Here is a 13,038-nt window from a genome sequence, read left to right as displayed (position 1 = left end):
GACGTGTGCTCTTCCGATCTATTGTAGTGCACAGTAAAATTTGCCTAAATACTATATTGCCCCACAATTAACATGATTTGCAGGGTAAATTAAAAAAAAAATTCTCTCCGTGTATATACCCACGCCCGTGTCTATATATGCACATGTACAGATGTACATACGCACCTACCAGTTAATTATAGCGGCTTCGATCTCGAGGCGGAACTCGAGATTAATCCAGTTCCGAGTTGCTTGCTCGTTTAACGAGGTCGGAAAGAAAACGTGAGTATTGCGAAGAAAGGGCCGTATAGAGAGCTGTAAGAAGGCTCGTTTAAAAAAAAAAGAGCGAACGCGCGCGGCAGCGAGATAATTTATGCGATGTGCCGGACATATGTGGAGTACGACCACGCTGTGCGATTACTGAGAATTCGTTCGTCTATAGCTCTCTCAGAGGTCTCATCCGTTGTTATCTAATTTTACGGGAGATATCGACGAGGGGATGTGCGGCGAGAGGTGTCGTCGATTGTAAAACTACTTAATTAATTAAGCAGCGAGTAAAATGAAACACGTATTATTTATTGCGGTTAAAGTGTGGTGAATTTTAGGGAAGTTATATGCAATTATCGTTTCGCCGAGTGCAAGAATAAGAAGTTAATTAATGAAGAGTGAGGGGAAGAAAAGGGGGAAAAAAACCCGGGAAAAAAATGAGGAATTTGTTTCTCACGACGGTGCAATCAATTAACCGAGTGTGAAGAGAGAGAGAGAGAGCGATACCTTATATACAATAATCATACGAACATTAAAATTAAAATAGAGGTAAATGAGTGTGGGAAGAATTTAAAAAATTGTGGATTTTGAACTTGCGAAAGTCTAATTAACCGTTAAATAAATAAAGTACACGATTATTCACAGCTGTCGAACGAGTGTGAATCGATTCTCGTTTTTTTCTTTTTTTTTTTCGTTAGTTTACCACTTGGCTTTCGAGCTGCACTTTTTCGAATAGTCGTTCTCCACCGCTATCCGCCGTCTTTTTTTTATGTTTCCGATTACTTTCCCCATTAGATGCGCACAAAAAGGTCAAAGTAGTTTTTAACGCACCCGATTCTTCAGTCGTTCAGTTTTCCACGATCTACGCGCGACGGAGATACACGAGAGATATCTCTACGTCTCGAAAAGCCAGACGCATTGCTGGATACACATAGCAAATTACACATATACACACATATATATACATATATATGTATATATGTGTATGTATGTACAAGTAATTATAAATAAAAAATATGGATATATAAAATGCGAATATAAATATGAACATAAATGCAACTATAAATATGAACATATGAATATATGAATATAAATACGAATATACATATGAACATAAATATATAAATACAAAGACAAATGCGAATATAAGTACCTATATATATACATATATATATATATATAAATACAATTACAAATATAAAATAGATATATATATATATATATTACAATTACCTATCATAAATAAAAAAAAGAAGTCGTCCCGTTGTAATTAATGCAGTGAAATATTTCGCGTTAAATAATCGGGACACTTATTTTTTCTTTTTCTCCGCATAGTTATTACTCCCTGTCGAAGCAAATAAAGTACAGATGCATGCATTTCGCTTGACCTAGGAAATATTTTACAGCATTCATTAAAATGGGTTTACTCTCTTGTATCTATAATAGAGGATATATCTTAGAAGTCGCGTACCTCATCTGAAACCTCATTAACCCACGAAAAACTCGTTAACTATGCAATTATGTGTCGTCGAAAAAGTTAAAGAATTTTGGCGAATTAGGCTTCGTGAATGTACATACCTTAAAATAAATATACATAAATCGCGTGTTGCACGGCCGACGTTCGGTGAATTTTAACAGAGAGATTATTTATTTAGGAGCCCAGTCGCGCCAAAATTATTTAATGCTGCAAATCAAAAAATGAGACCAAAGTTCAGTCAACTTAAAAAAATCTGACTGCATTTTCAATGTCGTCGAGAGTGCGCATCCGAGGCACACACCCAATACACACACATGTACGAATATACATTCATATATATTCATGTACATGCGCGCGCGGATTATATTAATTCATAAATAATGTAACTTTTAACGTACTTAAGGAAAACCGATAAACTGATTTTTGAGATTTATGCTTATAATATATTTCCTCCTCGAAGAATATACGCAATTACCCACACGTTGATAATTTCGTATAATAATCGTTGATAAATTGCGACTTTAGAATATAGCGATTGATCTTCGTAAAGCGACCGACGCAAAAGCAATTGCTTTTTTTGAGAGATACGAGATTTAGGTTCGTCTAAGCTTAAAATTTATATAGCAGACGATTGACACGTTGATTACCACGTTGCATTATCGCGATAATCTCTGACACGTTACTGTAATTAAGGAATTCGACTTACTTTATATTTTCCCGAGGAATATCGCGCTCTTTAAACCGCGAATCCGATCGCCTTTACAACTTTTCTAATCCGGCAAAGTATTCAGGAAACAAGCTGACGTTATTCAACATCATTTTGACATCAAAATGACGACAAATAATATCAGCTTGCTTCCTGGGTATTTTGCGTTCCTCCCGCCTGGAATCAACGTGTTAATGACACAACGTATGTTAACGTCTCGATGATAGTAATCCGCGAGTTCACTTAGCCGTAGCTTAAGATTTAGTTTGTTACTAGAAAGGAGAACGGGGGGGCGAGAGATATAGTGTTCCACGCTATCGCGCGCGATCCTTATTTGTTACTTATTAAATAAGCTTCGACGGTAGTATGTAAAAATGTAACGGAAACAGGACGAGGGGACGTTGAGAGTGTAATAATCTCGAAGACGAATCTTCCACCGATACATCCATGTGCGTATAAATGCATGGCCTCTCGCAAATGGCTCCTCTCTGTTGTAGATCTTGGATCTAACGCGCAAGCTGTGCTTGCAAGCCGCGAGTTTGGATGCTTAAAGCGACGCATTTGAGTCATTTTTTAAGCGAACAATTATTTTTCAGGAGCAAAAATTTCAATATTACTGTTTCAAGCGTAAAAAATATCCATTTTATGAATTCGTGTTTTTAATTATATTTAATGATTTAACATTCGTTTTTTTCTTATTTCTATTTATCTAACTTAATATTTGCAAGAAGCAATTGAAAATTGAGAGAAATTAATGATTTTTCTTTCATTAAATCGCGATTAATTAATATATGTATAAAATTTGTGTTATGTCTTATTTTTTCATTTTAGATTGAAAATTAAAGATTCTTTCGAGGTCGATTTCTAATCTTTAAAAACTCAAGATCTCTTGTTCGTAAAAATTGAGCAACATTTTATAATTTACATACGGAAAACAGAGTTTTCGACTTAAATGCTCCGCGCGATGCAATAACGAATGCATTCGTCTCCAACGTTGTTTCACACGTGAAAGCGATCTCGCGTTGGTTGGCCATGCAGAAATGCGATCCTCGTCAAGTTCAATTGTTTTCAAGTTACGAACGAGAGTTACGAGAGAAAGAAAGGGAGAGAATGTGTGTGTGAAAGGGAGGTTCCTACATGTCGCTCGACGATGTCACCGCTGCTAAAATCGGTAGTCCGATTTTCCTCGAAAGCAACAATGATATTAAATACATACATATAAATATATATATATATATATATATATATATATATTATGTATATATTTATATATATGCATACGTTAACGAACTTGTAACTACACACACGATTACACAACTAGAGAACAATTCTATTATCTTGTAAGAATTACTTATGCTAGGACCTCTGTACAAACTATTAACAAATCCGTAAAAGGAAGAGAAAAACGCTACTGTGTATAAGAACAGAATATTTATAAGAAACTAAAAGAAAAGATATCTTTCACTACTTTCAGCACTACTTTCAACATAATCATTGTAATAGCCACTCTATTTAAGGATCGTTGAAAAAAAAAATGAGAGAAAGAAATGAAAACCACGGATTTCGTTATCACACAGCTCGAGCTTCGTGCGAATTTTCCCCGCTTCCCTGCCCTATAGTATAATAATAAACGAACTGACTTCATGGAGGATATTTATACGACCGTAAGAAATATCCTGCTGTAAAGCAAAAGGAGCGCTATTGAAAATAATCGCGTAAGAAATTATTTTTCTCAATGTTAATTCTTGACGGAGAAAACGCGTTACTTTCTGTATATTCCGCTGGGCAAGCCGACTTTCACCGCGCCGCGTGTGGCACGCGAGTCATTTGTCGATTTTGATTGTCGAGCATCTTGATAATCCGCCTGTCGAGATAAGATCAAAGCAAGCGGAGGCCACAGTGGTGACGTTAATGAACTTTGTTAAAGAACGAATTGTTTTACACGCTCCAGGCGAAGCGCAACGTCGGTTTCCACATAAAAAAAAATAAATAAATAAAACATCATACTAACAATAAGTTACAGAGTCGACAAATGAGCGCTGCTGAACTTCAGAATCCGAAATTATCGAAGTTTTAAGAGATTTTTATGTACTTGCCCGAATTAGGAGATGGGACAATTATTATTGAATTAAAAAAATAATAGTATATAATTGAAACCTATACACTCTAGTATCATTTATTTGACTGATTTTCATTGATCTGTAATTATAGATAAACACATACCTCTCATAACGTCCTGTGAGGATTTTCTTTCAAAATCAGGAATGATCTTTAAATCCAAACATTTTGCAAAGTTGCACACACGCACATACACAATTAAACCGAGTTTGTTACACTGTAGTAAAAAGTATGCTACTGCAACTTTATTTTTCAACTTCTCATTGCAGCTTAAAAGCTTTGCAAGTGTCAGAAACACTCCGCGAGAGTTTAATTGCGAGAAACGTTAATAGTGCCGTAACATTAGTAGCCAAATAGCGGGAAGTTTTGCGCAAAAAATATTTGCATCTTCTGAAGTCCATGACAGCATTATCGCGTGCGTCTATTATCTGAGAAAGCCGAATACGGGCTTCGTTTGGCCGAGCTTATTTTCCTCTTCCAGTCCTTTCATAAGAACTTCGTTTAGCCTGAGACTGATATCCTTTCCAACCTGTAAAACCATAGATCCAGATTCAAAGACAAATTCCATACAAAAATTTTTTTTTAAAAGCTACGCTTTTAACAGTAGCGTATGATAATCAACATATACGGAGCTTGTGTTATCACCTGCAACATCTTGATCAAGGTGCCAGGCAGCAAGCTGCCGTATCCCAGCTTGATCACGGACGTCACCTTGCCGTTCGGCATCGCGGACATGAGGATACTAGCGATGCTGCAGGACTCCTCTTCCGACGTTGGATCTATCACGAAGTTGTCTCCGATCTGTCAGGGGAAACGTTCACTATTTTTACCGTAGCAATTAACGTCTTCATTAATTGAACGTTGAATCTTAATTGCCGAAAATGTAAAATAAAATAAAAATCAAAGCAAATAATAAAAAATTACAAGACAGAAATCGTGTCTTTTTAAAGAAATATTTAAAGCAATTTATAAATGTTTTCCTATCGTTCCTTAGATAAATGTATGCTAGAAAAATATAGCCTGATACGAACTTATTTTTTTTTCAACAATGACTCAAGATTACATACCTTGCACACTGTCACTACCAACGGATAATTCGTAACGTCCAATTTGATACAGTCGTAAGGATCGTCCGACACTTGAATGTCCGGCTCGCCACCGTCGAGCGTTGCCGTGATGACCCTCGGGATTTCAGTATTGTACAACGCCGCCTTCACCGCAGCGCCCACAGCATCGAACAAATTTCCGCCGCACTGCAGGATCTGGCGAGGAGAAGGTGAAGATGAAGGTAAAGGGCGATGAGGCAGAGAGCTCTAAGCACGACTTTACTTACGCCCGATGTTACTTACTTACCAAAATGTCCACGTACATTTTCCAACACTTCTTATGAGGTATTATACACAGCTGTTGCAAATCGAAGGCGTCCGGTGTCTGATAAGCCATGGAGAGGACGTTGCTGATCTCAGTCGCCAAATCGTCCCCGCCCTTGCCCTCGAACGCCGGTGTAGCGTTAGCAGAGCTAAGAAAAGGCAATCGAAAATATCACTTATAACATTCAACAGGTAATCGAAAGTCCAAGCCTAACAAATGCACGCGTACCAGTCCACAAAGAAGTCCAGTTTGCCCTCATCCGGCCTTTCGGCGTACGGTGTATCAATCTCCAGCTTCACGGCGACTAGTACGTCCGTAATATTGCCTATCCGTAGTCTCGCTGAGCCATGCGCGTGCTTCATCAACCTGGTCTCGATCTCGATGGGACGGTACTGATATCTGGATCGACCGTCATTCCTCAAGTCAAGCTGAAATTAACAAATCAATTGTTAGTATGTATTACAATTAATGTAATACCGAGTAAGCAAAACGTTAACGGTATACTAACAGATTTGAGCAGAATAAATTTGACAGTTTGGCAAATCGTCTTAATTACTGGAACTCATAATTGATAGATTTATCAATAAGGCCTATCACATAATCTAGATCTAAGTAGATTGCCAAGAACTTGTTGTACCATGATCATTTAAATCAAGTATTCCATTTGAATGATTATAAACTAACAAACTCTTGGTTCCTGTACAACCAATCTGCCATTATATTCTTTTAACAGATTCTGTTATATTTCTGCTAGCATTTTATTGAGAAAATTTGTAGTAAATGCTTTAGTGCATCTGTTTTCTTTTTCAACAGATTTAATTGTTTGGGTGTACGTAAACAGAAAAATGTTCTTCAAATAGAGCATAAATTTTTATCTATAATAAATTAGCTAAAATAGTGCCAGAAATATATACCTAATTATTAAAAGATCAAATTAATGTTTTGTGACAAGTAAATGCTAGCGAGTATGGAAGTTTTTATGGGATCGTCAGAAACAATTGTACATACATGCAGACAATCGTGTCAAATAAATACTCACGTCGACTCCGTGAATAATAAACGTCTTCTCGCCCAAACTTAAAGGAGTCTCGGCCATCTCGCAGAAATTTACTTCGTCAATCTAACGTCAATTCTAACTCAAAAATGCGATCATGAATGTAAAATACTTGTTGTGTTTATATTGCGCTGAAACAGCATGACATAACCTCACTCAAGAGAAACACGTGAGCAGAGAGAATGGGAGCGACCAATTGCCGACCATCCCGGTCTTTTATTTCATGTGGAACCTCACCTAGCGCCAGTACATCCATTTTTTTAATGAGTACTACGTAGCTACATCCACCGACGAGGTGGTATTACAGACGGTCAGTTAATCCCAACTCTAAATGTCTTTTTAATTAATTTTTAATTTAATATTTCTAGTAGTATAAAATACGTGCAGATAGATTTACGAAGGCATTGTTCATAAAAATGTAGTTTCAGAATATTTGAAGTTGAATTAAAATTACACTGTCGAGAACGATTTTTGATCAAACTTTGATTAACTTAATGATTAACTTAAATAACATCTGTATTTCGTTAAGATGGATAGAATTATTAACCTCTTCTCTGGCCGGCCACAGGCAAATTTTCGTTTTGCTATCAACTGGGCCCAGGGGTAATTGAAGAATAATGACAAGTATGTAAAGTAGCTTGAATTTAAAAAAATCTTAATACTCGTGTTAGATTGCTTCTTTGAAAAATAAAGAGGAGCTTCAAGAGTACACGTCTCATAAAAGAGATTTAACATTAATAATTTATTACTAATGACATTTATTAGCAACATCATGTTTCTTACTCTTTAGTGAAGTTTAACGATGTTAAATGTAACTATACAAGGTATAAGTAGCGCATTTTTTATATTTATATAGGAGACTTGTCGAAATCGTTTACATAGAATTGATTACCCTTCGTTTTGTACAAGACACTTAAATCTTTAGTGTCGGGATACATGCTCGGCCTGGAAAATGTGATTTTGAATCCACCATTCCTCGTCCAGTTCTGTGCAAAGGAACCAAATAATATGTATACAAAATATACGCTGCGTGTCTTAATAAAGTAGTGCATTCGGTATGTTGAAAATAGATATCTTTGTTACGATTACCATTTTGTTGTACTTCAGATGATAATAGAAACAATAGACTGCAAAGAGGCCCATCATGCTTCTGGTTAGAACGCGTCGCGTTACGTACGCCGGTACGTAACCCTGTAAAGAAGTGGAAACCATTAATCCTTTTGCATCTTATTGTTAGGCCCACGGTTTCACAATTCATGGCTAAATCGATCTCAAACCGAAGTTTAACTCGCTTTACCTTCTTCTAATCTAAGAATTATGTTCATTTCTACCAATGTAGATTAACTTTAATCATTGGTTTTATTTACTTTTTATCTTGTTCTAATTCTTAAAAGTAGAAAAAGATAGAAAATAAGTTAAACCCGGATTAAAGTTAATCTACCTTGGTAGAAATGGACATTAGAAAGAGATAAACAGTAAATTAAACCGAGATTAAAGTTAATTTGTGGAACCGGGCCTTCAGCGCATGCACATTATCAATTGAATCTCTCTCGTTATTACTATAAGCGGCTCCAGCATGTTCTGGAATTTGTTCCCAGGCGCCATGTAGAGCCGCCTGATCGGGTTGTACATCTGTTCGTAGTAGCCCTTCGGTACCACCGGCTCCTCGGGCGCGAGCTTCTGCGCGTCCAGCCACTTCTTCCTCCACGCCCGCTCCTCGTCCGTCATCCCCAGCATTCGCTCCCTTTCCTGTCCCACGCGGCGCTTTATGGACATGGGCCTCTCCGCCGGCGTGGCACTGGTGTCCGGGATCTCTGGCACTCTTGAGGAAGCAAATGTGCAACAAATTGCGGTAAATTGCAATAAAAATTATTTAAAGCTACTGCCAACTGTATAGAGACTAAGAGCATCTTTCATATCACTTCTTTTATAACCAACAGAGAAAAGCTGAGTATACGTGAACTCTGTATGTTGATCACATGACTTTGAATAACAAAGAAATTTATGCAAATGAGATCCGGCTGCTTTTCGTGATTTTTCATGATAAATTCTTTTGCGACAGCCGAGAATCTCTCAAGTTTTAACGTCACGTCAAAGTTCCTGGTGGATGAAAACTGATGTATATATGCAGTCAACATCTGAGTTCTCGCATTCTTGGATCGTCACATAATTTATACATTGTACAGTACGGGATTTGATAAATGTAATAAAAAGAATATCGTACCGCGCCATGATTGTCTCGATTACGTGAGCCTCAGGATTTTATAAACACCGATCTTTTCCAAACTGAATATTTCCAGAGAGGTTAACTCCGTTTACGTGCACTGCTGTTACATCACTGATCCACACAGAGAGGTCGTAGGAAGTTCATCTCGCGCCATCTCGTAGAACTTGGTCTTTTTTAAATTTAAATGGACAAAAATATAATGACAAAAATAATGCGTGTAAATAAAACAATTTTGAGCGACCTCGATCAAAGTCCGATTAGCTAGTCGGTTAATTAATTTATCAAACGATCCCTATATTGTATTAACGTGGCTAGAACTACTTATTTTTGTTTGTTATTTATTGTGTTGGAATTAAGAACGATTAGAGATGCGACAATCAATTATATATACAAAATTACACATTATTTAATTAGGAATTAAACAAATTGTATATAATATATATTTAACTAATAATTATTTAATGAGAAAACTCGATAATTCAAAATGATGATATTAATCCTTTTTTCCATATGTTGAAATATGAATAAAGAGCAAGAGATTATAATAATTCTCTATATCCATTATAATAAAATACAGATGTTATTTGACAAATTAATCATCAGATTAAGTTAATCGATGTTTAATCAAAATCGTTCTCAACAGTGAAATTTTAATTCAACCTCAAATATTCTGTAGCTCTACATTTTTATGAACAATGCTTTTGTAAATTTATCTACACGCATTTAAAACACTTTTATACTTAAAAATATTAAATTAAAAATTAATTCTTATTAATTAAAAAGACATTTAGAACTGAGAAAAACTATAAATTGTCACGATAAGTTACAAAGTAACATAAAGACAATAAAATTGCATAAAAAATGGCGTAATAAATGTTAAAGGGAATAATATAACAATAGAAAAGTAGATTTCACAATTCGGGAAATGACGATGGTATAAATCGATACGTTTTGGTCGTAGTTATATCATTTATTTATTTATTTATTTAATCGACTCTCTCGCAGTATATTTGTTCATTCATATACTTTATCTTTCGAAAATCAATTATAAGTGTCATCTATTATCTAGAGGGTATAGGTAGGTAAGTTACAGGCATTTTTTTTCACAGTATTGACTCTATATACTATCCAGATGAGACTAAAATCTGTATCTACAAATATATTATCTCGTATCTCGTATGTGTGTACAGGGTGTCTCGCAACCGTATTTTACTTCCTCCTAACGACAGTTACGAGCGGCGTTTCGCGACGCCGTGTGGCTTTAAGTGTGGCTAATTAAAAGTAAAACTAAGCGCGCACGGTAATAATTCGTGGACGAGTTGCTCCCGTACACCCGATGACGTACGTTCAATTTTCGTTACAATTTCGTCGCACACGAAGTGATAATACAACTGTAGCGATCGATACGCAATAATTCTCATTTGAATCCTCCCGAAACCGCGGATATCTTTGTCAGCAAAGTTTTTGCCTCCCGCGTTCCTCTCTCAAACGCACTTCCTCAATTTCGTCTGTTTTTTTCTACGGTTTTTTTTGCGATATCTATTGTCAAGAGAAAGCAGACACCTTGTATACATATAGTATACATAAATTTATAATATATATATAATGTGGACCAGAAAAGGCGGAATCTATACAGCAGGGATGCGTAGACAAATTTGGGATCAAATTTTCCTTAACGAATACAACAATTCGAGCATATGACATATTCTTATCCTTAATTTTAATACAAAGTATTAAAACTGAATTTTACTTTTAATTTTAATATAAAGTACTAAAACTTAAGTAAACTTAAAGTAAGATACTTAACGCGAAGAGACGTTAAGAAAAGAATTATCTCAAATTCGAGGACACGTCCCTCTCGTCGAGTCACTTTCATCGCCTCAGGTCCGCTCTGTATGTATATTTAATAACATCTTTTATTTTTCTATATATATATATATTTATATCTCAATATCTCATTTCTCTTTTCTCTTTCCCGTGTGGGAGTCAATAAATATATTTCTTTTATTCGAGTCCCAAGGGTAGAAAGAAATCGTCGTCCAGTTTCTGGAGTGAGAGAAGTAAGTCGTGTGTGTACACTCCCCTCCCATCGGGAGAGCTTTGGTTTCTTTCTTTCCTTCTTTTCTTTCTTTTTTTTCTTTTTTTTTTATAGATCAGTTATACGATATTATACGTTAAAAGTAGATTTATACTTGATTTGACACATATGATTGAGGTTTCGAGCAAGTTTTGTCCGCTGCTTAGCTCGCATCTCACAGCCTAGAGGTGATTTAAAGATCCAGAGCGCGCGGCCCCATTTTAAATGGAACGCGCCGCAAAACGCCGCCGCTATATACCCCGACAAATGCCAAGCCCGCAGGTATTTACTAACTCGTTAACGGCCGACAACGTACCTCCGCCGCCCGCGATTCACGGTCCGAAGGTGCGACGAAAATATTTCTCGCAGAAGAACTTCTTACCGCGTTTAAAAAAAAAGTTTAATATTGGAAGTGCCAAATAATTACTTATTTTGAGTATCAAAAGCTTGCTAGCGCTTTTAATATCCAAAGTAAATAATTATTCGACATTTTTCTAGTCCAATATTAAATTTTTATAAGGGAGAGATAAGTGCTCCGGGAATATTCGGACAGGCTTCTCCGAAGGATATTCTTCGGAGAGTCCTTTGGGAACATCGTTTCGGAACGTTCTCGCGAAGACGAGAATATCTCGCGATCGATCTCGGATCTTCGATCGTCGAATGTAATCTTGCGTTTTTCCGGAAGGAAGGACATTCTCGCGCTTCGCATCGCTGCTCGAAATATGCTGCAGAAACAGAACAATATCTCCAACGATATTCAGATATTCTCCGTCTTGATCAAACGGATAAGACGGAACGGGTATATGCATTCGCGATACGACACTCTCGCCACGCCTCAAACAGCTATATCTTATCTTCTATTTTGCAGCAGTGGAAACTCCTTTATAGCCAAAGTATTGTGCGCATTTTTTCTTTATCTATTCACAATTGGTATTCGCAATACGTGTGTGTATGTGTGTGTGTGTTTCACTGTGTCTTCCGCCACACAGCTCGCTCGTTCAGTCTTTTGCGATCTATCTTCTAACGAAATGCAATTACAAGAAATGGAGATACGGAGTATCCGGAACGCTAAGTCCCAAGTATTATTCTGTTTCCGCGAAACGGACGTGAATCGCCGGGCCGCCGGGCGCATCTCCGGCCGCTGCCGATAACACGCACTATCAGCCGAATAGAATGAAAGCGGTGTGTGAGTCGTCTTTTATATACTCTATATCGAATTTCGCTATTAAACTATAGGGAGAGCGAAGGATCGCGGCGTGGCCAAGTCCGTCCCGGCTCAAAGTTTTCTCTAATTTTTGGCCTCGCACCATTTTCATTCTCGCCGGCCAAATATATATATATATGTACTCTATATATATATATATATATTATATATATCACACATACGCGTACGTTTGTGTGCCATATGGTCATTGTGCATTTAAAGTAAACGACATAGTAAAATATTAAAGCGGCAGCAGAGCACTGCAATACTGTTCGATTCTGTGTAAAGAAATCCTCGCGTTGCCTCACTTTCTATTCTCTCCTGCCCTCTTTGTATCCCTCTTTTAAATCCTCTTTACGATAAGCACGCGATCGTTTTTCCTTCTTTTTACCTACTTATGTTTATGTACAACGTGTGTGTAGCGATTTGTCCGGCAACTCGTTCTTATGTACTCGCAATAAACTTTCTCACAACGTCAACATGTCTCGTAATATATAAACTATGCAGTGCCAATACCTATCGAGTAAGATAAGTACATAAAATATATGCAATCGATAA

At 36.8% G+C, this 13,038-nt stretch overlaps 2 protein-coding genes across 2 annotated transcripts; both read right to left on the bottom strand.

Moving 5' to 3' along the window:
* Positions 1–4,574: 4,574 nt before the first annotated feature.
* On the bottom strand, positions 4,575–7,165 carry LOC105453835 (exosome complex exonuclease RRP42). The gene is made up of 6 exons (XM_011696063.1): positions 6,958–7,165; positions 6,147–6,346; positions 5,901–6,066; positions 5,615–5,809; positions 5,193–5,348; positions 4,575–5,076 (listed from the first exon to the last, which is right to left on the bottom strand). Exons 1-6 carry the CDS (start codon positions 7,012–7,014, stop codon positions 4,972–4,974), a joined length of 879 nt encoding a protein of 292 aa, XP_011694365.1. The 5' UTR covers positions 7,015–7,165; the 3' UTR covers positions 4,575–4,971.
* Positions 7,166–7,710: 545 nt separating this feature from the next.
* LOC105453834 lies at positions 7,711–9,364 on the bottom strand. Its single transcript, XM_011696062.1, has 4 exons — positions 9,197–9,364; positions 8,533–8,794; positions 8,062–8,163; positions 7,711–7,958 (listed from the first exon to the last, which is right to left on the bottom strand). Exons 1-4 carry the CDS (start codon positions 9,202–9,204, stop codon positions 7,821–7,823), a joined length of 510 nt encoding a protein of 169 aa, XP_011694364.1. The 5' UTR covers positions 9,205–9,364; the 3' UTR covers positions 7,711–7,820.
* Between the last annotated feature and the right edge of the window lie 3,674 nt (positions 9,365–13,038).

This window comes from Wasmannia auropunctata, unplaced genomic scaffold (genome assembly GCF_000956235.1).
Source record: "Wasmannia auropunctata unplaced genomic scaffold, wasmannia.A_1.0 LD335994.1, whole genome shotgun sequence".
Classification (NCBI taxonomy): Eukaryota; Metazoa; Arthropoda; class Insecta; order Hymenoptera; family Formicidae; genus Wasmannia; species Wasmannia auropunctata.
The sequence above is the reverse complement of the archived record's forward strand: the minus strand, read 5'-3'. Positions and strand labels throughout refer to the sequence as shown.

Coding starts and splice junctions, on each gene's coding strand:
- LOC105453835 (XM_011696063.1), bottom strand. CDS start 7,014: ATGGCCGAGACTCCTTTAAGTTTGGGCGAGAAGACGTTTATTATTCAC. Junction 5,349..5,614: donor TGGTAGTGACAGTGTGCAAG/GTATGTAATCTT, acceptor TTCCCCTGACAG/ATCGGAGACAACTTCGTGAT. Junction 5,077..5,192: donor CCTTGATCAAGATGTTGCAG/GTGATAACACAA, acceptor ATGGTTTTACAG/GTTGGAAAGGATATCAGTCT.
- LOC105453834 (XM_011696062.1), bottom strand. Junction 8,164..8,532: donor ACATGCTGGAGCCGCTTATA/GTAATAACGAGA, acceptor ACTTCTTTACAG/GGTTACGTACCGGCGTACGT. Junction 7,959..8,061: donor ATCTGAAGTACAACAAAATG/GTAATCGTAACA, acceptor TCCTTTGCACAG/AACTGGACGAGGAATGGTGG.